At 41.1% G+C, this 27,260-nt stretch overlaps 1 protein-coding gene across 1 annotated transcript; it reads left to right on the top strand.

Moving 5' to 3' along the window:
- The first annotated feature begins 727 nt into the window (after positions 1–727).
- Positions 728–15,948, top strand: LOC135702783 (ATP synthase lipid-binding protein, mitochondrial-like). Its single transcript, XM_065223829.1, has 4 exons — positions 728–871; positions 1,533–1,631; positions 1,988–2,192; positions 14,556–15,948. Exons 2-4 carry the CDS (start codon positions 1,584–1,586, stop codon positions 14,717–14,719), a joined length of 417 nt encoding a protein of 138 aa, XP_065079901.1. The 5' UTR covers positions 728–871; positions 1,533–1,583; the 3' UTR covers positions 14,720–15,948.
- Positions 15,949–27,260: the final 11,312 nt, after the last annotated feature.

The following is a 27,260-nucleotide window of genomic DNA, read 5'->3' as shown; positions in this document are numbered from 1 at the left end:
AACCAACTCTATTCATCAATAAAAATGTGTGGAATTTTTTGAGTATTTACACTCGGTGCCGAGGTCGGTGCTATCGAGGGTACTATATAGCAATAGAGATTCCAAATAAGTGTAACGAAGACCTCGCCGAAGACACCAAACCGATTAGACGAAAATATTACATGTGCTCATTGGTACGGTTTGGTGGAAAATCTGCAATTCTTTGATTGTTATTTAATTACAATTTCTTTAATGTTTTGGTTAGTAAGTGACAGCTTGAATACGGTGTTGAATATCAATGTTTCATTTTGACCATCTCGAACTCACTCCATCCCCAAAGTGTGCTCTTCTTTAACGATGCAAACTGAATAAGTTCCCACCTTTAGAGCCAAATCTGTACTAACCTTGCTGAAAACGCTGTCAAATCCGTTGAATGTCACCGATTCTGTCTTCACCTGGTCAAGCAAAAACCTTTACAGCTGGAGAAAAGCAACGCCATCTCTGGAAATTTTACAACTTATTTACGCAAATTTCACACCTTTTAAACCTTATTTTACTTAAAACCACCCTCTCAGTGAACGAAGCGCAGCGAAATTTTCACCTTATCAAATTGTAGCATCACTTGTCTAGGCAATTTCGTTGATTTTCACTCAAAATAACTCGATAAATTAAACTCTGCCGACGGCCATCTCGCGCCAACATCGACAACCACTGGGGTCGACTTCCGGTGGGCAAGTATGGTGGTGTACGTGTCGCCTCCCCATTTTTCCTATCCGTACACGCCCGTAGATACGCACACCACCGCAGCGTCTGTCGACCGGAGCCTCGAAGGTGCCGCAATTTTCCATCGACGTTCACTGTTCTTCGATAAGTTGTCCGACCGCATTGTAAAGTGAGTAGCAGCTCTCCCGCCCGGGTCAACTTCTTCAAAGAGAGGACAGTGTTGGACAAGAAGAAAAGTTTGCATAATTTTCCGTCCAACATTTTCCCTTTTATGAACCCAAATATGTGGAAAAGTGACTTTGTTTTTCCGGGTTCCGGACGACGACGGCGATGCGGCAAGTGAATTGTTTTCTCCGGCGGCTCCAGACAGCAGCGGCTTAGGCTGAAAAAAACTACTACGGGAGGCAGCCATCTTATGCAACGATGGTTGGATGGAGAAGAGTTGAATAACCAGTTCCGGCCGGGAGATTTTTCCAGCGGAAAATGGATCGCTGTTTGATGCGAGAATTCCGCGGTTAGAAGTGGACCGGAAAAATCCCAGTGATAGGAAATTTTCTTCCCTGACCGGGTTACGTATTCATCATCATCATCGATTAGACTGGCAGTGGTGTCGTTACGTAACGCCCATAGTCCGAGTGAAGAAGACTTGAGATCGAAAAAGCGAACTCAACTTGGATCGTCGTTGTTAAGTCGGAGACACCATCGGAGGACGCGTCACAGTTGGAAACAATTCACTTGCAGCGACGACGGACTAGTTCGGGATCCGGCCCCATCGAGGAAGCAGCAGAAATCTAATCGTTCTCCCATTCTCTTCTCGTCAATCGATACAGATCCTTCGGAGGTACCAGACCGTCAATACCAATACAATAAACAGCTTCAAAATGTTCGTCTCGTCAGCTGCTCGTATTGCTCCAGTCGCCCGCAACCTGGTAAGTGACCGACGCAATCCGGATTCCGGTGAAAATTCCCGTTTTCAAAGTTACATAATGACAGCAGTGCCCGAGACGATTTCCATTGTAAGAGTGAACAGCAGTGAAGATTCTGAAGGAGGAAAATTTTATCGCATTACATAATCCTGCTGCTGCTGCAGGAGCTTTTTGTCATAGTTCATAGTTCGGAGGAATCGATTCCGTGGATAGGAGTTTGTTTACTTGCAGTTTTTCGGTTTTGTAATTTTGTGGAATTTTCACCTGAAGCCGAGATTAGCGATTGTGTTATGCAACTTGTCCATGTGAGCAAATAATTTTATGTTTAACGAAAATCTTACTTGTGCTACTTGTAACAGGTTCTCAATGGAACGAAAGCCTACCTCCGACCATTGAGCTCCGCCGTCATCAGCCAGAGCCAGACCCTGGCCGCACAGAACAGCACCCCAGTTGCTCTGCTGCCACAGGTCCGGTCATTCCAGACTTCCCAGGTCACCCGTGATATCGATTCGGCCGCGAAGTTCATTGGTGCTGGTGCCGCTACCGTCGGTGTCGCTGGATCTGGTAAGAATCTTCCCTGCGTTTTATATAACAAATTCCCATTTCGCTTGCGCTAACCCAAATCACACCTAATTAACCACCCTCACACCATAAAAACGCCACTCCCCCGGGTCGCACCGGAAAACAACATTCCCTAGGTATTGGTATTGGAACGGTCTTCGCAGCGCTCATCACCGGGTACGCCCGGAATCCATCCCTCAAGCAGCAGATGTTTTCCTACGCCATCCTCGGGTTTGCCCTGGCCGAAGCGATGGGTCTGTTCTGCCTGATGATCGCCTTCCTGATGCTGTTTGCCTTCTAACCCACCCCCGCTTCAAGCGCTTCAGTTCCCAATTTTCAAGCATCAACAATTTCCTTTCTCGAAAGAAGCATGATTTCCCGTGCTCAAGTTACTCAATACCCAATACCAAGTCATCACTCCCCGCATGAGAATAGAAGAGAGGTAAGGCATGCAGCATCACATCCACGCTTATCATCCGCTTTTCCCCCCACTAATAGGTGTTAAGTAACCGTTTGCCCGAAATAGGAAAGAAAAGGTTTCTCTTGGTAGCGCCAAAAATAGTCGCACGCTAGTAGCTATGACTAGCTGTAGTAGAAAAACAAGGTCAAGGATCGGAATCGATCGACCGCCGACGACGACGAGAATGGTGTTCAAGTCTCGTGCCGCATACCTTGGCAACGTGTGTGTGCGTGTGTGTGTGTTCCTGGTGCATTACACAATCAGCCAATCCTTCGTGTTCAAGTTTCTTCCTGGAAGTCCCTATTTGGTCTACTCTGGGTGGAGCATTCATCGTAGCTCGAAGCAAGTTATTCCTTCTCTATAAACAAGGTGAAAGAGACGAAATTTATTCTGAGTATGGTTCCAATTTAAGTATATGTCCAGAATTACAGTCTGTAATTATATGGGTTGCTGCCCTATCAAAACCGGCTTGCATGAGGCGTAAAATGTGCTGGAAACTGTGGGTGTCATTTTTTAACCCTTGGTGCAGCAATAATTTGACGATCAGTGGATCGTACAATTTCTGCTGGGCTCATTAAAGGACGGAATCCTATTTTCATACCACTTTGCATTTTCTGACGATTTCCGGATGTTGTGGCTAGTGCCCCAGAAAATGTGAACTGGAAGGATTGATGTCGTTCCAGACGGACCGATCCTGGGTTTGTTTGGACACCTTTAAAAGCTAAGATGGCTCGGAATGGTTATCGATCCGGAAAAGCAGCCTGCAATTTAATGATTGGATCAATTGCCAGAATTTCCGCAAGTATATACTAAGATTGTCTGGAACAATGACATGTTATCACGTTATCGTTGTGTTCACGTTATCGAAACTATTAACATGGGTCCATGAAATGTATATGAATACTTACATATAATTCATGTGTGTACTGAAATTGACGTTGTTTTCACATTTTCCATGATCAAAGTCCGTAGTTTTATCACGCAATATGTTAGATGTAGATACCAATTGGGGGCTGTTCATAAACTACGTAGACAGTTCAGGGGGGGGGGGGGGTTGAGAATTATCCACGGCCCATACAAATTTTAATTTTTTTGTATGGACAATTGTCTACGCAGGGGGAGGGGGGGGGGGGTCGAAAATTCCAAAAAAAAACTGTCTACGTAGTTTATGAACAGACCCTTGATAGTGGATAGCGTTATTATCTTAAAATCGACAAAAATCCATATGGGACTGATGTGCGATTATAGGCAGTATACTGGTGTATTCAGATCTGGAATGTGAAAGACAGCTATTACTTCTCTCCCTCACGTACCTTCGCAAAATCTCGCCCGCGCGTGAAATATTGCTCAGGACGGAATCCACCTTGCATTGTGATAAGCGGGGTTGATTTCTAACCTAAGTTGAATTCAGACTAGAAAGGGCTTGCGTCGGGCGGAGCTAAAGCCTAAGTCAAAATAAAGACAACTGTCACCAGAAAACAAACAAAATACTGGTCCATTTGGGGTTCAATTTTCTTAGCTGCATTTTCGAAAAATTTAGAAGCAGTTTTTCTGTTCCATTTCCGGAGTGATTTGAGATTTGGGCGTAATTGCTTTTGTAAACAAAGACGTCAATTGCCGATTTCTCTTGAATTAAAGCTCAATCTCATAAACAAACTATATCAAATGATAGAGGAACCATTCCTCTACCTCATAGCGTTATTAGTTTTCGAGATTGAGCTTTTATTCGCGAGAAATCGGTGATTGACGTGTTTGTTTACAAATGCAATTACGCCCAAATCTCAAATCACTCCGGATTTGCTATTTTACAAAAAATGGCGTGAGCTTCAAATGCATCAAAGTAACAACATTTTGCCTACACGCTATTTCGTAACAACCCAAATTTAAGTAGGATGTACTCATATCAGTCAAAAGTGAAGCTAGCATAGCATAGCATAAACCAGGTTGCACTAAAGCCCTACAGTAAAAATATGGACGACTGTCACCACAAAACTGAAAAAAGCTGTTTCAATCGAGCAAAGCAGTGCATTTTGACGGTTCGATTGGAACAACTTTTGACAGACGTCCATACTTTTACTGTAGGGCTTTAGGTTGCACAATGTCGTAGGTGGTACGAGCTCCAAACTGTTGTTAAAAAAGAGACCCACCTTCATCCGTGCTGTTAGATAGTAATTTGTGATTAATTACTACCTCTTAGATAAAGAATGCGTCTCCCTCCAACAGACCAGAGCTGTCCTGGCCACGTCCTTGCATCTGGTGGGGAAAGGGGAGGAAAGTTAGTCCGACACTTACTTAAGAGAGATGCAGAGAACTCTGCGACCCCTCATAAGTGTCACGGGAAGGGTGGATGTTTGTTAGTAGGGAGGGTAAGCCATAGGATACGCCCAGCCGGCGTTGCTGGCAATCGTTATATCAAGCATTTAATAGAAGCTGTAAGTAGTTTTATATCAGTCAAAAGTGAAGCTGCTCAAAAATGAATAATCTAAATTGGACAAGTTTTACTGGTGTTTTAAGATGATCAAAATAATCAAAACAAAAACATTGAACGCCAACGTTGCACGTTGAACGTATGATGCATGCATTTCAAAACTACCCAAATTCTGGTATTTATTAAGGCTGGCGCACAATGTATAAGTTTCCGGGTTTTCGACAGATAATGCATGGGTTAACTGTCAAAAAACCTTATCCATTGTGCACCGGCCTTTAGGCTTCCAATTAATCAGTTTATTGTTGCTCAGTGAGTTGCCTTGAGGAAATATTAAAAACATCGATTCTTTGATTTTTATATCGAAATTTCAAAACGAGTTCGTTGACTCAATCCAAAATGCAAAGTACCAACATCAATGTAAGGTAGGGTAAACGCTCCTATAGTTGCGGTACGTTTGAAGCGTTAGGTTCCTATAGTTGTGCATGGGGACTCAATACACAACTATAGGAACCTAAAGCTTCTAACGTACCGCAACTATAAGAACGTTTCCCCTAGATGCGTTATATCAAGACCAACAATTGAAATGGCATCAACTCCATTTTGTAAACAAACCTTGTAAGCCCATTTTCTTATGAACCGAAACCTACATTCACAAACCTGAACCACAATTGGGTAGAGGAGAGGGGAAATCCCTACCTGTTCATTCTGTTGTTTTGCCTTGGCGGACTTCGGTTCGCGAGAAAATGCCCTTACAAGGTTTGTTTACATAATTGAGTTGAGGACTTTTCAATTGTTGGTCTTGTTATATTGGATTTGGCAGTTTTACTAGAGGCACAGAACGGAACAGTAACCAACATCCTAAAATTGTTGAAGATTTGCGACTTACGCTAGACACCTATCGGTGGAGAGTAGACTTTTGTACTATCTACTATCTATAATCGCATATCAGTCCCATATGGATTTTCGTCAATTTTAGGATATCATCGCTATCCACTAAAATTGGCATCTACTTTCATATTACGTGATAAAACTACGGACTTTGATAGTGACAAATGTCAACACAACATCAAGTCTGTTTGTCTCATTAAGGGGGTATTCCCGATCTTTTTTTTTTCAAAAAATCAAATTTTTTTTTTCACGTTTTTTTGTACTTTAGACTATATACTTTCATCCCCCCAAGCCGTTTTCCGATCAGCGAATTCGGTGTCCAGGCATAGCTGACTAATGGTAAGAACCCCCAAATGGTTTTAACTAAAGTCAAAACTTTAAACGCGTTTTTCTCGAAACCACATTTTTTTTATCGGGCGAAGATTTTTCTCAGAAACTATAAGAGATATTGACTTGAATCTTTGCGCATTTTGTTCCTTATTAAATTCTTTGGAGCTTCTCCCACTTTCAGCCAAAAATATTAACATTTAACATTGTTTGAAGCACCTTAAAGCTGCAAAAAAGCGGGCTAAAAATCGCCTGTTTTTTCATATGGCCGCCATTTTGTTAATTTGCAAGATTTTTTGCTGCCAACAGGAGAAGCTCCAGAGAATCTTATCAGATTATTAATTTCATCACGAAATCTGTTTCAGATGAAGCCGTTCCAGAGAAAAGTCTTCGCCCGTCCAGGCGTTTGCGGCGAACAGGGCTCTGTTTGCCGCCATTTTGTGACGTCAATAATGTCTTTTTTTATGTCGAAAAAAATTTATTTGTAAACTTTAATGTTCAATTAACAAGAATCCCAAAGAGTTAGGCGCATTACTATTCATTTTCCTTGAAAAAAAAATTAATTGAAAAACAGGCCGAAAAAAGGCAAAAGATTGGGAATACCCCCTTAAGCAAAGTAATCGCACATCAGTGCCATCCTGAAATTCAATCGTCCAAAGGTCAAGTTACAGTTCTACTTTTTGGAACGCCATATTTTCGCTGATATAACAAAACAAGCCATCTTCAACTAACTGATTTCAACTTGTAAAAATATCAATTATATAGGGTAAATGACGTCCTCGGCAATACCTTAACCTATTATCTTCAAGGGGGTAAACAAAGCCTTATAGCACTCAAATTTGGCCAACAGATGATGCTCTGAAACACAATGTATCCACATGTCAAAATTGAGCTCTCAAGGTCGTTGTTTACCCCCCTGACGATAGTAGAATAAGGTTTTGCCGAAGCCGTCATTTACCCTACTATGATTTTTTAAACATTTACATGGGAATTACACTTCGTAACTTTTTCCATATGGGATAATAGCGAAGACTACAAATCAAGAAGGCTGGCAACTCTGCCAAAAATCAGGAGACAGTAACGGCAACGCCTCTTCAGAGCAAAAGTGGAACCTGTGTATGATGGTGGGACCTTCCTCGATCATTAATTTGCTATCTCAGAATTATCTTCCCCTTTTCCTAAGCCCTTTAGTGATGCATCTATGGGCATTCGTATGGTGCATTAGTAAAATGCACGTCCGTTCCGCAGGGCTTTGGCACCTGGCCACAGCGCACAGTGGCACGAATATGAATAAAGACGGTCAAAAATATTTTCTACCCTTTTTCGACGTTTTAGAGACTGGGTGTCTTGGGAGAAGTTGCTCAAAATTATATCTCGCATCTTTTGAAATAAACACCTGAATAATCTTTAAGCTAGTATTACACATCCAAATTCTAACTTTTTCCAGTTACGAGATAATGGTTCCATGTCTTGGACAAAGTTGTAGAGCAGTTGATTTTATGAACATTTGCTATAGACACCAAATTTCTACATCATAACTCTGTAGAGCTATAATAGATTTTCTTTTAAGACTACCTTAATATTGGTTTTTTTAGTTAATTAGTGCTTTTTTCAAATTTGATCAATTTATCATGTTCTAAGAAATTGTTGGCATCATTAAAATATACAACTTTGCTGAATACACCAATGCTTTTCATTGACATCAATGTGATATACAGCCCATCAAGCGTTTTTGTGACGTCATATTCAACGGCTCGAAAAGAGGGTGGGCGGGCCGTGGCGGGGTCTAAAACTGGTTGTATTTTGAAGATTACCTTATAAAATAGTTCTTCTGAAAATTTCAGCGTTGGGTACTGAGGGGTACCTAGCCAAATCTCGATTCGAAAATGTCAATATCATATACAGCCCATCGGACGGTTTTGTGACGCCATATTGAACGGCCCGAAAAGATGGGAGGCGGCCCCTGGCAGGGATTAAAACTGATTGAATTTCGAAGATTACATTATAAATTAGTGCTCCTGAAAAGTTCAGCGGTGGGTATTGAGTTATGAATCAATGATTTTAACCTACACATGTTTGAACTTGCAAACAGGCTTGCAATTGCTCATTACAGCTAAAATGCTAGTTTTCGTAATTATGAAACTATGGGATAATATAATGATAATTTTTATTTATAAAAAGCGAGAAGAGGTGGTAAAGTTTGTGAATGACAAATGAAATTTGTTAATTTTGCTTTCAGAAGGTCACAACTAACAATTTTATGATCGCTGATTGCTCGCTCATCGCGTTGCTCATCGTTACAGCTAATCGCTATTCCCAAGCAACATTGCAAGTTTTATCAAGGTTTTAAAGCATTCTACAAGTCTAAATCATGGTCTACAGAACCCTCATAAAACCACAAATGTTACTTGGGTTGTGACCCTCTGTAAGCTAAATTGACAGGTTTTATGTGCCATACACACACTTTAACTTCTTTTCTTGCATCTTGTAAATAAGAATTTTCATTAAAATATCTCATAGCTTCATAAATCCGAAAAATATCATTTTAGCTGTAATGAGTATTTGCAAGCTTGCTTGCAAATTATTTAAATTATTGAGCTTAATCTGGAGATGTATTTAATGGGTTTGTTCTTAATGTGTTTGTTCTTCAGTGTACCTACATTGATATGTACATTCATTGCAATATTGATACTCATATGTTGATAGTTGCAAATATTATAATGCAAGCTAATAATATTGGTTTATTCCTAGCCCTTTATTATATACAATATGGACCTAAATATTCGCAATACCTATCGGTATAACTTTCAAGAAAACTAGAATAAATGATAAAATTCTGACTACGGTTCTTAAGGGTTCCAGCTTTGGACCTACCCACCCTACCCTCTTTTCAGAACATGGAACGTGACTTCACAACAGATGTTTGAAATTTCCGCGTGCACTATTTTGCGCTTGACGTTTTGGCGATAGCAAAGAGCGGTAGGGTTTATTTAATTATCTAGGTGAGATTTTTTTCACGAACAACTTGTTTTGAAGTTGTGGTTCAAAATGAATTCATTCATCTTTGTCGGATGGAATTGTTCAAAGTGTGGGCGGAGACGATCAAAATATCAAAGTTCAGAATATACAGTTGATTAACAAACCCATTGATGACATTTCAAGATAATGCATTTTTTATATAGTTGTAAATTTTATCATGAGTAAGTAGTAGGGTGTCCCAAAATTGCACTATGTCTGGAAATCTGGGGGCTCAACCTCCAACTGATAGCTAAAGATGTTACAAACAAACTTTTGTATGGCGGCAACTCTGGGAAATGTTGTTTAAAGGTCGCCTTGACGATATTTTTGAAAAAAGTCCATTTTTCATAGCTTCGGCAAGGTTTTTGCTTATAAAATTTCCCATATATTTGCTGCATTTGATTGATAATAGCGCTATGTTTGATACCCACTTTTGATGATTGAATGCAGTGATGTACAACAAAAAACCTCATTTTAGATAATTTTAAAAATTGTAACTAACAAATTGGACACAGAACATGCGGCAGCAATTTTTTCTCTTATAGTTTTGACCCTTGGGAATCTGAGAAAAATATAAAAGGGTGAGATTTCACTGAAATTTAAAGAACTAAAAATATTAATTGGATAATAGCTATGAAAAATGGACTTTTTCAAAAATCTCTTCGGGGCGACCTCTAAACAACATTTTCCAGAGTTGCCGCCATACAAAAGTTTGTTTGTGACACTCTTAGCTATCAGTTGGAAGGTGAGCCCCCAGATTACCAGACATAGTGCAATTTTGGGACACCCTAGTAAGTAGCACACTCGTAGCACACATTGGTTTATAACTTGTACTAAATATATATAAACGAAATTTGACTAGGTACCCCTCGGTACCCAACGCTCAAATTTTCAGGAGTACTATTTTATAAGGTGATCTTCCAAATACAATCAGTTTTCGACTACATCAGGGCCCGCCTACCCTATTTTCGAGCCATTGAATATTAAGTCACAAAAACGCATGATAGGGTACATATAACATTGACTATTTCGACTCAAGATTTGACTAGATACCCCTGGAAACCCAGCACTGCACTTTTCAGGAGCACTATTTTATAATGTAATCTTCGAAATTCAATCAGTTTTAATTCCTGCCAGGGGCCGCCTCCCATCTTTTCGGGCCGTTCAATATGGCGTCACAAAACCGTCCGATGGGCTGTATATGATATTGACATTTTCGAATCGAGATTTGGCTAGGTACCCCTCAGTACCCAACGCTGAAATTTTCAGAAGTACTATTTTATAAGGTAATCTTCAAAATACAACCAGTTTTAGACCCCGCCAGGGCCCGCCCACCCTCTTTTCGAGCCGTTGAATATGACGTCACAAAAACGCTTGATGGGCTGTATATCACATTGATTTCAATGAAAAGCATTGGTGTATTCAGCAAAGTTGTATATTTTAATGATGCCAACAATTTCTTAAAACATGACAAATTGATCAAATTTGAAAAAAGCACTAATGAACTCAAAAAACCAATATTAAGGTAGTCTTAAAAGAAAATCTATTATAGCTCTACAGAGTTATGATGTAGAAATTTGGAGTCTATAGCAAATGTTCATAAAATCAACTGCTCTACAACTTTGTCCAAGACATGGAACCATTATCTCGTAACTGAAAAAAGTTAGAATTTGGATGTGTAATACTAGCTTAAAGATTATTCAGGTATTTATTTCAAAAGATGCGAGATATAATTTTGAGCAACTTCTCCCAAGACACCCAGTCTCTAAAACGTCGAAAAAGGGTAGAAAATATTTTTGACCGTCTTTATTCATATTCGTGCCACTGTGCAGCGGGGGGAGTTAAGTTGTGACGCTCGGCAACTTGGCACAGCACTCGCTGACCATTTGAATGTCTCTGGCCAATCCGACGCTGTTGTTATCATTCTCTAGAAGGGGTCGGTCGATTCCAAGAATTGTTAAAGCATAGAGGATCACTATCCGGTGGTTTCATGTTCTGACAACATCTAACATGGAAAAATACTCTTTATTAATACGTACCGTTTGGAATTGTAGTCCTTCAAACTTTCATTTTCTCCAACATTAGATCCTGCTACACCTTCCGTTGGATCGTGATGTAGGTACCGGATCTTTCTTTTTTTTTAATCCTCGAATTTTCAGCAGCTTTCGAATGACGGTAGTTCACTCGACGGAGGTGGAAGCCGCCAATTCCTTATAATTGATTGCTTCCAACAGGCAAAGTAAACAATATTTCGGTTCATCGTACATCAGTAAAAGTTACTTTCACCTAGGTATCGATCCGAGTTTCAATCCTTTACTTGATCCACCATGACAAGTTTTTCGGTTTGAAGTTGGAAAACCACCGGCTGGCTGTGATTAGGATACAAATTGCCGTGAAATTTTGTAGAGCAAAACAAAAACAACAACGAGAGTACCGTGTTATGACTTATGATTATTCGTTTCGGTGACATTAGGTCACACACACAGTCACTGTTTATGAGCAGTCTCACTAACACTTGTGCTTCGAAGTTCCACCTTTGACTGACAGAGGCGCTGTTATCAGTGACGGTTGACATTTGTATGGGAGAAGGGAACAGTTGCCAGTCTTCTTTATTTGTAGTCTTCGATTATAGGCAGTAGGGGAAACGCTATAGGAGCGTTTACCCTACGCTGACAATGTTAAAGAAACAACAATCTTAAAGCAGTGCTTTCGATGATGGAAAATTCAACACTTTTTGCATCTCCTCTTTGTGCCTGAGGAGAATACAAGGAAATTCTGCGTAGAAGTTTAAGTAAACCCTGAAAAGGATTCAAAGGAAATTTTAATGAAAATTCATAGGAATTTCTGAGGTTAGTTCCTAAGGAATTCTGAGGTTAATTCCTAAGGAATTCTGAGCATTGTTCCACGATACGGGACGATTTCTTCACCTCAGTTTAAATCTTAAACCAGATTTACTCATAAAGCTAAAACTGGTTTAAGGTGATTCCTTGTAGAGTCCACAAATGGTCGCCACGTAGGCTATAAATGGACTTTCTCCTCGAATTTTCAATTACGCAAATCTCGGAAATTAGAGCCCCATTCCACATGATATTGCTAATGCATGTATGCTGCAACGCAGCAAGCGTGGAGTAACAGTTTCATTGTAGTACGTGTCGTGGAAGCTAATATTTGTGCACTTTCGAAGTGTTTGCGAGAGTATGGAAACACAGCGAAATACCTTGGGCTAAAGCGCAGGTGAAGAAATCGGTTCTGAATTCTCTTCCAACCCTCGGAAATCGTTCCCTTCAAATTCTTAATAATTTCCACAAAAATTTATTAAAATAGAGATTATAATACTCTTGATAATTCTCACAACAACTATTCGCTTCAATTTGTATAACCCTTCATAATACTGCGAACATTTCCGTTGGGACATCTTTTAGAAGTCCCTTGATATACCCAACAGAAGTACCTAGAAATTCAACTCGGCATGGACTGGATATTTTGCTCAGCATTCCCTTGGATTTTTTTCTGGATGCATTCTCTTGGAATTCCCTTGAATCCTCTCCTCTAAGTTTCCTTGGAACTCTCTCAGAATTTCTCCAGAATTATCCTCCGTATTCGACTCCTTTGTTTAGAGTTCTTCTCTGAAGTTGCTTTCAACTCTCTTCTGAATTATCCCAGAATCCTCCTCATGGAATTAACCACATAATACCCTTACAATTTTCAATTTATCCTGTTATGCTAATCTCGAATCACTCTCCGGAATTTCCATTCTTTCGACCATTTGTCCTGTCACCCTATTCTAAAAATATACGCTAAGTTGCCAATGAAATATATTGGGAAAAAGTGACCGTCGAATTTTTCAAACCAATCATATACAAAATTTTAATTGCCTCGAGAAAAGACCCTATGCAAAATTATCAGTGGCGCGCTAAATGGTCAATGTTTGAACTGTTTTCACCTGAAAATTTAACAAGGTAGAAGATACATGAAATTTCGAAAATCGAAGCTTGGTTCGATGCCAAATGACTTATAAATGCATAAAACGTTCAGATCTAGTGTTAACTCGATTTTCGATTCCCAGAAAGTAAATTTTTGACAAGAGTTTATTTACATTTAGATCTCGACGTTTCATGCATTTTAAGTTCATTTGGCATCAAACAAAAATTTTGATTTGCTAAAATTCAAGTAGTGATATTTTTCAGATGAACAAAGTTCAAACTTTGACGATTTTGCGCCACTCCAAATCATGGCCAATTGAAGCGAAATTTAGCATTTTTGAGGCAATAAACATTTTGTATATCTAGATAGAGCTGGAATTAGGGCGTAAACAATGACTTCTCTCGATGATTTCTAGAAACTCAAGACTCGCCCAAGTAAATCAATATCACCATCACGTAGGGGAAGTCTTCCCATACCCGATGGTTATTTTGGTTTGCATGGGTGCGCCTTGAATTCCTAGAAATAATCGAGAGAAGTCATTGTTTACAAAAGCTGTTACGCCCTAATTCCAGTTCTATATAGATATGCTCGTTTTCGTATAGCCGGTCGAACTCTAGACAAATCTAGAACCGTACTACCGTTCATACTGGCGACATCGCTCTCAACGAAACCACACCCCCAAGCTCCTCCCCTGATCCTATCCTTCGACAATGTACCCCTCTAACCGCGGGTCAGCCCAAGAGTATTTGGCCCAACTCCTACTAGACATAGAAATAAGTGAATTTTGTTACAAACAATGAATTATCGGATCAGTAAAGCTAACGCGATTGAGCCTTCCACAAATGTTGCATTGGCATGGCATTCTAATATACACCTCTATTTCGTTCGAAACGGATTTCCCATACACAAATATTTACTGTTTGGGAAATCCGTTTCGAACGGATCTGTTGTTTTACACGATTAAAAAGTTACTCCAGAAAACAAGAGTGAGCATTTGAAACAGTAAGGTCACAAACCGTGAAAACAACGAATTCTAAATTAATGGCTTGCAGTTTATGCTAGTCAAATTCTACGAAAGATTACTCAATACAAGAGATTGACTTTCTAAAATGTTGTAACCTTTCTTAAAAACAACCGGTGAACTTGCGTTCTGATCGTCGAAACTTTACGATGCCGAGTTGACGGTATTCATCCTACTAGCGTGTTAGACTAATTTCGGTGGCACCGGACACAGAGAGCACCCTTTATTCCTCCCACGCCTTCACTATATACAATGTGTACTAATCGTTTCCGTTCTTCTACCCCCTCCTTCTCCCTCTAGGTGCCGGTATCGGAACAGTATTCGGTTCCCTGATCATCGGCTACGCAAGAAACCCATCGCTGAAGCAGCAGCTGTTCTCCTACGCTATCCTGGGATTCGCCCTGTCTGAAGCCATGGGTCTGTTCTGTTTGATGATGGCCTTCTTGCTGCTCTTCGCTTTCTAAGCAATACACACAAAACAACCACCATCTTTAAAATAAAGCGTATAAGAAAAAAATATCTTTTTAATGCTCTAAAGTAACATCAATATAAATCCGTAAATAACAGAGAAAACAAAAGTGTGTTGGAAATAAGAATTTTCTTCGAATTAAACCGAGAAGCATTCAAAACATCGCGAACTTCGCCGCCGCAATAATAATTATTGCGAGCGCCGCTTTAACAAACCTACATCTCAGAGAGAGAGAGATATATTAGGAATTACCAATACGACCTGCCATCGAATATTATAGAAGTGACAGAGAGAGAGAGAGAGAGAGAAGGAGGAGGTCAATTGCGTTAAGACCCTAGCGATTAGCCATGAAAGAATTATGCTGGACGAAAGTATTAGCCGGGAATGGTCTGGATCTTGTTTCGATTCGAGTTCATGTGAAGAAAAACAAACAAATCTAAAGCTGCCATCGAACTAAACTTCGGCGACACGTTCCCCGCCCGACCATCATTCCGTAATTATTTCATGGATATTCCTAATAGTGCGAACCTCCGAAGATCAACATCAGTCTGAATTTAAAAGAAAAACAGAAAAATCGAGAAAAAGTTAGGACAAAAAACAGTAAAGCGAAGACACTTCAAAGCTCTAGATGTTTGAACCGAAACTGACGCTGCTAGAGTTATCGAAACACGCGTGGTGACCGAAGAACAACACCCGGGGGGCTACGAACATCTGTAAAAAAAGGGATCTCGTTAACAACAACTTCACGAAAGCAGTCACCTCCATGGATGCGGCGACCTTAGGAAAGCGATTCCTAACCCGGAGGCCAACGGACGCCGCCGATCTCCGATACGTGTGGTTGTCTCACTACCCCCCACGGGACACTTAATTTGGGAGGATTACGTACCGCGGCTGGGAAGACCACACGGGGATCGGTTGCGTTTGTTGGGCGCGTAGAGATGAAACTGTGATAACACACAAAACACAACCCTCCGGTCGGCTGGACATTGTGTGATCGCCTTTTTTGTTTTCGCTGCGTCCGTGGAGTGTTTCCGGTGCAAAATAACAACTTATAATTAAATAGGAAACGAAACATACACTACCAAAATTCGGGATTCGTTATTAATCTGCTTTTGAATTACCGCCAGCACTTAAGAACAATGGGTGGGTAATGTAAAATTAAGAACCGTTAATAAAAAAGAAATGAAGACTAGTTACTGGTACAAAAAACCGAGGATAAGAAAATTGGCACTTTGTATTCGAAAGAACTGCGAAAGAAATGCCAAACCTTGATGAACTAGGTGGAGGGAGAAGGGGTATAATAAGCACCTTTAAGCAACGTATGCGTTTTTATTTTTGGTGACTTATAGACTTCTCTGACGTTTGTGAATTGCACAACTTTACTAAACTCCGCACACTGCCGCTGAAATGCTACTATGTCAAACTAAACCACGAGTATAAGCGGTTAAGTCGTCTCGGTTTTCAACGCTATCAAAGGAGGATTCAACGGCGACTAAAATCACACCCGAAATCCTTCTGGAACTTCGTAAATGAGCAACGCAGGGAAGTCGGCTTACCCTCTTCCATGATTTTTAATGGTAAAACTGCTGGCAATCAACAACACATTTGCAACCTGCTCTCAACCAAATTTGCTAGTGTGTTTGAAGACGAGCAATTCTCCGCTAATATCATTACTTCCGCGGCTAGTAATGTTTCTTTGGTCAACCAAACGCTCAGCATGGTCGAAGCCACTACAGATACGATTTGTAGAGCAGCATCTAAACTTAAGACTTCAGCTAAGGCTGGACCCGATGGTGTTCCGTCCATTATTCTTAAAAAGAACATCACTTGTCTTTTAGATCCACTGCGCCGCATATTCCAGCTCTCTCTTTCCAGCGGCATCTTTCCGTCTTGCTGAAAGACTGTGGATATGTTTCCTGTCCATTCAAAGGGAAGCAAACGCGTCGTAAACCCGGGGAATCACGTCGCTGAGTGTGCTGTATCAACACTTTTTGAATTGGTTGTCATAGAGCTCCTAAATGCGCATTGCAAGCAATATCTAAGTATAGATCAACACGGATTCATAACTGGGCGTTCCACAACTACGAACCTGCTGTGCCTAACGTCTTACATCACAGACAGTTTGATTGCTCGGACCCAAACGGACGTTACACAGATCTTACGGCAGCCTTCGATAAGCTGAACCACGAAATTGCGATCGCTTAGCTTGATAGGCTAGGGATCGGTGGAAATCTTTTGAGTTTTCTTTGGGTACTTATCGCTCAGCAAGCTTCTGCGCAAAGTCCGGTATACCTCAGGGAGGCCATCTGGGACCATTGGTATTTCTCCTTTACTTCGACGACGTTCACCATGTTATCGCAGGGGCACGATTATCGTTTGCAGACGATCTGAAAGTTTTTCTGCGCATCCGCTCACTCGCCGACTGCCGTTCTCTCCAAAATCAGATTGACATTTTTGCTGAGTGGTGTAGTCTAAACCGACTGGTGGTCAACCCAGCTATGTACAGTCATTACATTCTCACGCAAGAATCAACCGATTATTTTCAACCCTACAAACTACTAGGCACGACTATCGAACGGGTGCATTGCGTGAAAGACTTATAGCGAATTCGTTTATTATTCAGTTCCAACCTGGATCGGGTAGGTATCAAGATTGGGTCTGCTTGTTTTCTGACAAACGTTAGTTTGCTCGTTTGTTTTTAAAGCCTAGCTCAGGTTGACGTTCGCACTGACAAAAAGTTCGGTTTCGCACTGCCGCTATTAGCCGTTTTTCTAGACTCAAAGCTGACATACTAACATCATAGATGTAACTTTAAGACCAGAAGGTCCCAAAGAAACGTGCTCAACTTTTTGGCTCAGCTCTATGGTACTATCTTCGGTCCCAAGCTAATCGATTCACCCCTCGAAACATCAACGCTCTGCCGCCCTCCGAAAGTATGTATTGTAACTCTCGCTCGCCGTACTACAAACGACTGTTCAATTTTGCGAGTCGTAGTTATCGAAATTACAATCGTTTTCTCTATAATCGACACGTGAGACGCACGGAAGCGAACCTTCGCACGAATCCGAAAAGTTTTTGGTCGTTTGTCAACTCTAAACGGAAGGAATCCAGGTTGCCTTGTTCCATGTTTCTCGGGAATGACTCGGCTAATAGTGAAAGAGAAAAATGTGACTTGTTTGCTCGTCATTTCAAGCAAGTGTTCAACGATTTCTCCGCTTCGCCAACACAAGTGCTGGATGCTGCTGTTGGGATGCCACGTGATGTGTTTAGTTTCGTTATTCCGCGCATTTCAGAAGACATGGTGATAGCCGCAACACGCAAACTGAAGCTCTCGTTCGCCTCCGGACCTGACGGCATTCCGTCATCAGTTCTAAAACGTTGTGTAGCCAATCTCTGCCTTCCACTTGCGAGGCTATTCAATCTCTCGGCACAGCAATGTGAGTTCCCCTGCCGCTGGAAACTTTCTTATCTGTTCCCAGTGCACAAAAAAGGAGATAAACGGAATGTCATAAATTATCGTGGAATCACCTCCCTGTGTGCCTCCTCAAAACTGTTCGAGATTATCATAAATGGTGCTCTGTTCGCACGCTGCAAAAATTATATCGATACAGAACAACACGGTTTCTACCCGACGCGCTCCGTGTCCACGAACCTGGTGCAGTTTACTTCTAACTGTCTGCGATGCATGGATTCAGGATGGCAATTCGATACTGCGTATATGGATCTAAAAGCTGCATTTGACACGGTGGACCATAATATATGGTCTTAGAGTTTCCTCTATGATAATATCTTGCTGGCCAAGCTGGAGATACTTGGCATCTCGTCAACTGCTGTGGATTGGTTCAGATCTTACTTGGTGAATCGCTATGTACATGTCAAGATTGGCGCGTCAGAATCGGATGTTTTCTCAAACAACTCGGGAGTCTCGCAAGGCAGTAACCTAGGACCGCTACTATTTTCGATCTTTTTAAACGATGTCGCCTTGCTGATACCATCAGGATGCCGCGTTTTCTATGCAGACGATACGAAAATCTACAAAATTATTAAAAGCCTCTCGGACTGCTGGGATCTTCAGAATATGTTAGGTATTTTTGCTGACTGGTGCTCAAGAAATTTGATGAGTCTAAGCATAGAAAAATGTAACATTATTTCCTATCACCGAAAAATCGAACCAATCATGTTTGACTATGTTCTCTACGGACGCTGTCTTGCTCGTGTAGAGCACATAAAGGATCTTGGAGTTACCTTGGACTGCAGACTCACTTTCAGAATCCACTACAATGACATCATCTCCAGAGCTAATCGACAATTGGGCTTTATTTTCATAATTGCCGACGTGACCCGCTATGTCTCAGGTCACTTTACTGCTCGCTTGTGCGATCCTTATTGGAGTCAAGTTCAGTTGTTTGGTGCCCTTTCCATGCTAGCTGGATCACTAGAATTGAATCCGTTCAACGCAAGTAGAACGTAGAACCAACAATCAATACGAAACTAACGATTTTAAATTGGCTCACCACTTTAGTAGCCTATTGGTCCCAAGCAAACGATTAACGTACCCTATTCTAGTTGAAATTCAATTACTACACTATGTTTGTTTTGATTCGCTATGAAAGTTTGACAGATAACATCAGGGGTGTGTGGATTCATGCAGAACATGCAGGGGTGAGTGAAATAGCTTGGGACTGCTTGGGACCGTTGTTCTGGTACTGAGTGAGCCAAAAATAATAATGATTTTCTTCGGGACCCAGTGGTCTTAGAGTTACCTCTATGGTAGAACTAGCAACCAGCGAAAATAACAACAAAAGCTACTTAAAAACTGGCCTCACTGCAAATCATGCAAACTTCACATGAACGCTTGATAATGTTTGTTTTGATATCGTAGAAAAAAATGTTCGCTTCAACGTCATCAGGCAACCGTTTTTTTTTTAATCGAAAAAATCATCCAACGCGTTGTAAATCAGTGGAAATGAACTGTTTTTATAAATATTGTGGAAATAACTCCCGAAGTGGAATGCGTTTCGTGGCGTTTTTTCGTTTTCCTCGCAGCGAATCAGAGCGCAAAAAGTGGCTATCGTTTTGTGAGCTTCCGGAGGATTTAAAAATTTTGGGAAGTCATCGTTTGTGCAGTGTTAGTATTTAGACAAAATAGTGAAAAGAGTTATTATCTCATTAAATTATACAATTTTAGTTGCATTTTGCCGAATGTGAGCTGTACATGGATTCCAGCGGTAAGGTGCGAAAAATAAAAAGTGCTGTTCCTGTTTACAAGACGGTAGCCCAACTGAGTCAGCGAAAACGTAAAAAGAACGATTTCAGCGATGGCGGTGATGAATCCGTGACGATGTTGCTGTCCACAGAGAAAACAACCCAAAAAATCGGACGAATACGAGACAAACGACATGACAGCAAATCTATGGCCATATGAATGACAATATTTAAAATATACACAATTGATTGAAGTTTTACGAGATTTTAACGCTTAATGAAAGAAAGATTGAATTAAAATCGGCATGGAACAACAAAAACATGTTTGTAGCATTTTTCTTTATTTTCCATTTTAAGTTACCTATTCGAAAATGTTAAATCTGGATAACAATGCTTCCCCCTTAGTACCAACAATCAATACGAAACTAACGATTTTAAATTGGCTCACCACTTTAGTAGCCTATTGGTCCCAAGCAAACGAATAACGTACCCTATTCTAGTTGAAATTCTATTACTACACTATGTTTGTTTTGATTCGCTATGAAAGTTTGACAGCTAACATCAGGGGTGTGTGGATTCATGCAGAACATGCAGGGGTGAGTGAAATAGCTTGGGACTGCTTGGGACCGTTGTTCTGGTACTGAGTGAGCCAAAAATAATAATGATTTTCTTCGGGACCCAGTGGTCTTAGAGTTTCCTCTATGGTAGTACCATCGTACTAAAAACACTTTATACAAAGACTTGCGAAGATTTGTTTTATGCAGCCAAACGAGCTGTCAAAAAGTGCAGCCAAACGAACATGTAAGATTCGATGGTTCGGTTAGGGCACAAACGAAGTTACAGACGACTTTCTCCGAAGATATGAATTAAAATAATGTGGTTCTCTGTAATAGAATTTTAGTCCACCTTCCGCCCCTCACCGCCAGGTTCGCTAGTATTTTTGTTTTGAATTAATTCAAGTTGGTTTTGTGTGCAATGATCTGGCAACTCGTGTCCTTGCTCGTGTTGACGGGGTGCTGTTTTCTCACTCATCGAAGGAAATTTTGATTAGAGTGAGAAAGTAAGGAACAGTCAGCGCGGGAGCCGTGTGCGTTACTATAGGTGCGGCAGAAGGAATGTAGTCGACTCTGTCGTTCTCACGGTGTTCTTACGCATGATCCAACGTTTCGTCACACTAGATTATGCATAAGAACGTCGTGATAATGCAAGTGCTGGCTTGTTTCCTTCTGCCTCACCAATCACATTGATCACAGCACATACGATTCTCCGTCGATTTGTGGTGCATTGTGCATTCTTTGTGACATACCACCAGTCCAAACACTAGAAGTTTTGGAAGGTTCTCCCTCAGTACCTGTAAGCAGTGTGATACCAGCTGACATTCGCATGGGTAGAGAAATCCGGAACATTTTCTCGCTTTTGAGCATCAACGTCAACCCGGTCTCGAATCGCATTTCTGCTTGAGGTGGCACCGTTGGCAGTAATCTATTGCGCCGTGGGAAAGACCTGCTTAGTGCACTAGTGCTGGAAAATTCTGCAAGTTCGTCATTAAAATTAAATCAACTTTTCTTCGCTGTAACGTACTCCGGATCAGACTCGCTGGTGGAACGTTTTCGTGGGACGGTTTTCGACCCAAAAAGCTTCAGTTTGAACTGCTTTCCAAAAGATTTCTGGGCAGGCGTGTTGGGACGCACGATCTCCACAGAGGCATCCGTTAGCGTGTTCGTGTCGGAGCGGATGACCTGTTTGATCGGCTGCAATTCTACCATCGATTTTCGGCCCTGCTTTTTGTTTAACTTCACACGATAGTTGAAATCGAACACGGTCGACGATCCGGCGGAGGATGCTTCGTCTTCATTCTCCGAAGAAGTCAACGATTTGATCTTTTCCGAGCTGAGCTTCTCGAGCCTTACGACCGGTTTGACTCGAAGTAATTTTTCGACGGAAGTTCCTCGTGGCAGTGGAATCTTCTTGACCAGTTCCTCCAGACTGATTTCTTCGCTTCGAAGAAACGAACGAGGAAGAACTAGATGAAGACGTGGACAGCCGTCATTTCGACGTTGGTTTCTTTCGTGTAGAAACCAGATCGGAATCGCTGTCGTCACTGTCTATTGCGGTTCGTCTTTTCTGAGATTTGCGTTTGGTCGTCAATGCAACTGACTCTTCAGAATCTGAATCATCCGATTCAATCTGACGTCTGCCACTAGATCGGCCCCTAGAACTCCCCTCTCTGCTATCGTTACCGGCTCCCCCCATCTTGCTGCTTCCACTCTTCGGGAAGCCTCGGCTAGCTTCAAAACCGCTTCCGGCGTCTTTCGGACAATCGGACGACAGAAGGTGAAAACATAGTTCTTCGAGGGAACCTCCATGCACTGATCTTGGCGACAAGTCGAACCGCACGTTGCACAAAGGATCAGATCCCAACACTTGCAATCGTCGTAATCTCGCCCATACCGACAGCGACACTCTTCAGCGTCACACTCCGAAGGACATTCCAACTGATCGTTGAATACATTCGGTTCCAGCTCCCACGAGGCATCCCTCGAACAATTAAAATAAAATATTCAGTATTCAAATACCGATTCACCCACCTCCGCCACTTCGCTTAATTTTCCGGAATATAAATGCCACGCTGATGGATCTGCTGACTAAAGTCGTCCTTGTTGCACAAAGGGCAATTGAAAAAGTACCTCGCCGATTGGGCAAACTGCGCCACGTAGCTCCGATGGAACCAGCCATTCTGACAGCACGGGTCACGAATCGATTCCAGCTTCCTGTACGGTCCCATATCATCGCAGCAAATCCCACAGGCTTCGGTCTCGGAGTGTTTCACCTTATCCACCAGCGCTACGTGCTTATCGCACCACGACTGGAACGTTTCCACGTAATGCGACAGGCACTCATTCTGCATCCCACAAAGCGTATGGAATGAACGGAAGCACTTCTTCGCGCAACACCAAACGTTTGCATACCGTTCCTTGCAGATGTAACACTTTTGTCCTCGGATACGAGCTTCCTCATTTCTGATGTCCTCCTCCATGAATCCGAAGATTCCCTCCTCGTCTTCAGGTAACAAGGTACACGTAGCAGGTATAATGACTAGTTTTTCCACGTCTAGTAGCCCGGTCCAGAATAGAGCATCGCACCATCGTACCGCAAGCATGCTCAAACGCGTGACATACAGCATCTTTAGCCGAAATAAATAATAAATTGAACAAAATTGGTTTCATCCGATCCTCCTTCATTCTCACCATCTCACCTTCAGCACGTCGATCGATTCGATGGATTTCGGCATGATTTTGGAGTAAATTTTCCTTCTTCAGATCGCCCTCGTCGAGAGCTTTCAGTTCCTCTACGGAGGAGCAAATGCATACCGAGTATGGCCACCCGAAAAAAAATAATTATAATAAAATAACGAAATTACAATGATTTTTACGGTTGAATTTCGGGCACATTATAAATTTATTGTTAAATTATTGGACGGGTGAAAAAATAAATTTCGTTTTAAAAGATACAATTCTCAATGAAAATTAATTTGATGAGATCAAATTTGTTCGAGAAAAATCAGTTTTTTTATTGTTAAGATGCTTAACAACCCCCCTTTTTTACTGTACATTTCTCATATACCATGATTTTCGTTTTGATTTTATGATAATCAACAAAAATCTCCATTCAAAATCATTGTATTTTTATTGGATTTTTTTACGGGCGGGTCCTGTTTGGCGTCCAACAACGATATCTTCACGGTCGCGAATGACCATGGCTTTGGTTAGGAGCACCGACTGATGAAATCTTTAGCAACAATTGCCGCCAAAAAGCGCGAGTCATTGACAGCTCAACATCGTTTATTTGTAAGCAAATGTTAACCCGATGTGTTTACTCCTAATCATTTTGGCCTAAGGTCTTTCATTATACAAAAGAAGTGCAGATAACAATGAACACAACATAGTGACATGCAGTTTGACAACAGGCTCTCCCTTTCAATTTTCGTTAGAGAAAAAGAGATAACAGGCGGTGCCCCAATAGCATCAACTACTTTAAGCTAGTACATATGAGTAGATAGTGTTGCCGTGAGGTACACTCGAAAATTTCAAATGTAAGTGCGTCAAACCAAATTTCGAGCCACTCCGTCTGTCACTTCGTTTGTGATAATATCCTGCTGGCCAAGCTGGAGATACTTGGCATCTCGTCAACTGCTGTAAATTGGTTCAGATCTTACTTGGTGAATCGCTATGTACATGTCAAGATTGGCGCGTCAGAATCGGATGTTTTCTCAAACAACTCGGGAGTCCCGCAAGGCAGTAACCTAGGACCGCTACTATTTTCGATCTTTTTAAACGATGTCGCCTTGCTGATACCATTTGGATGCCGCGTTTTCTATGCAGACGATACGAAAATCTACAAAATTATTAAAAGCCTCTCGGACTGCTGGGATCTCCAGAATATGTTAGGTGTTTTTGCTGACTGGTGCTCAAGAAATTTGATGAGTCTAAGCATAGAAAAATGTAACATTATTTCCTAGCACCGAAAAATCGAACCAATCATGTTTGACTATGTTCTCTACGGACGCTGTCTTGCTCGTGTAGAGCACATAAAGGATCTTGGAGTTACCTTGGACTGCAGACTCACTTTCAGAATCCACTACAATGACATCATCTCCAGAGCTAATCGACAATTGGGCTTTATTTTCATAATTGCCGACGTGACCCGCTATGTCTCAGGTCACTTTACTGCTCGCTTGTGCGATCCTTATTGGAGTCAAGTTCAGTTGTTTGGTGCCCGTTCCATGCTAGCTGGATCACTAGAATTGAATCCGTTCAACGCAAGTTTGTGAGATATGCTCTTCGTTTCCTCAACTGGCGTGACCCAACGAACTTGCCACCGTACGAGGAGCGTTGCCGTCTCCTGGGAATCGAGCCATTAGAGGTGAGACGGACGGTCGCTCAAGCTCACATCTATGACACAAACGTCATTCCCATATACTTTGCGTGAAGCCGAAAAATCCTGGTTCTCTGGTTCGATCGAACCAGAGAACCAGGATTTTTCGGCTTCACGCAAAGTATATGGGAATGACGTTTGTGTCATAGATGTGCTCAAGCTATGTTCGCTGGAAAGCTGCTTACAGGTGACATTGACTGCCCAACACTGCTGTCACAGCTAAATATGTATGCCCCTGAGAGGTCTCTTCGTCAACGCAACTTTCTGTTTTTGGAACCACGGAGCCGGAATTATACACAACACGAGCCAATTCGAGCAATCAGCCGGCAATTCAATCAGGAGTTCCTCAGGGTAGCATTCTTGGGCCTATATTGTATAACATTTTCACTTTGGACCTCCCTGATTTGCCTCAGGGTTGCCACAAATCTTTGTTCGCTGATGACACAGGCATTTCCGCTAAAGGAAGAAGTCTTCGTGTTATTTGCAGCAGACTGCAGAAAAGTTTAGATATTTTCTCTTCTTATTTACAAAAATGGAAGATTTCTCCCAACGCTTCTAAAACTCAACTTATAATATTTCCACATAAGCCCTCGCATAAGCCTAGAGCTTCGTTTTTGAAACCTAGTAGTAGCAACAATCAATACGAAACTAACGATTTTAAATTGGCTCACCACTTTAGTAGCCTATTGGTCCCAACCAAACGATTAACTTACCCTATTCTAGTCGAAATTCTAGTACTACGCAATGTTTGTTTTGATTCGCTATGAAAGTTTGACAGATAAAATGAGGGGTTATAGACGAGTGCACGGATGGATTTGAGTTCACTCACTCGACAAAAAGTGACACAACAGCGGGGCCCTGTTTACTAAACATGAACACATATATGTTCATTTCTAGTAAACAGGGCCCCGCTGTTGTGTCACTTTTTGTCGAGTGAGTGAACTCAAATCCATCCGTGCACTCGTCTATTGGTTTTTCCTATGTTTCGAGGGGTGATTCGACAAGCATGGGACCGAAGATAGTATACCAACATAATATATACCAACAATCAATACGAAACTAACGATTTTAAATTGGCTCACCACTTTAGTAGCCTATTGGTCCCATGCAAACGATTAACGTGCCCTATTCTAGTTGAAATTCTATTACTACACTATGTTTGTTTTGATTCGCTATGAAAGTTTGACAGATAACATCAGGGGTGTGTGGATTCATGCAGAACATGCAGGGGTGAGTGAAATAGCTTGGGACTGCTTGGGACCGTTGTTCTGGTACTGAGTGAGCCAAAAATAATAATGATTTTCTTCGGGACCCAGTGGTCTTAGAGTTACCTCTATGATAGAATTTCGAATGTTGAGACTTTAGAACAAATGTCCAACAAAATAATTAATAATTTCAGGCAAAAATCGTTGCAATCCTCAATTGCAACGATTAATTCCCTTTATACTTAGATAAGAATTAGTTTTAGTTTTTAGTTTTAAGATATCAATTGTTATACTGACATGCAGGTTTAAAAAACCTGTTTAAGGTTCAATTTACTTTGATGCTTTTTCGAAAAATTCAAGAGCAGTTTTTTTCGACGCATTAGTTCAGATTGCAAAATGCTCGCAATATTCGATTCCTTTTGCTATTCTACACAAAATGACGCGAGCTTTTAGCAATCTGAAATAATGCGTCGAAAAAAACTGCTTTTGATTTTTTCGAAAATGCATCAAAGTAAATTGAACCTTAAAATACTGAATTGCCAAGACAGGAACAATGTAAAAATACTTAGATATATATCATAACAATTAAGGCTGGTAAGTTACTGTAGTAACTGGAGCACCTAGGTTAAAATGAAATGTAATTTATTTTGAATTTGGAACAAATAAAGAGTTAAAAATTCAACAACTTTTTTTATATGTTCGACTTCAATGTATCAGCTGACGTGTTTCGTCATCGGCTACTTGGCCTTTTCCGTACCGTTGACCGTAACTATTTAGTTTAAGTTTTATTCATTTATACAGTAATTGTCAGTTGAATTTTTCAATAAACAATAAACAATAGGAAAATCCACAAACCCCTCATTTTACGAGGGGGGCGACACATCTAAATCTCAATCATAGATGCTCGAAAAATCTCACGCCAGCGAATAAATCTACGAAAAATCTTCTTGCCATTTTAAGCATCTAAATCCATCTACTCGCATCGACTTCCATCTTTTTGCAGGAAATCTTCAAAATCTTCATCAATCTTCTTGAAATCTACTCATCGTACGTGCAGCTAAGCACAGCAAAACAAAATCGTTTCTGCATCGAAGATAGAGTCGCCCCCCTCGTCATTTTATCTGTCAAACTTTTATAGCGAATCAAAACAAACATAGTGTAGTACTAGAATTTCGTCTAGAATGGGGTACG

This window comes from Ochlerotatus camptorhynchus, unplaced genomic scaffold (genome assembly GCF_037179485.1).
Source record: "Ochlerotatus camptorhynchus isolate MF236.1 unplaced genomic scaffold, CSIRO-AGI_Acam_v1.1 ptg000197l, whole genome shotgun sequence".
Taxonomy (NCBI): Eukaryota; Metazoa; Arthropoda; class Insecta; order Diptera; family Culicidae; genus Ochlerotatus; species Ochlerotatus camptorhynchus.
The sequence above is the reverse complement of the archived record's forward strand: the minus strand, read 5'-3'. Positions and strand labels throughout refer to the sequence as shown.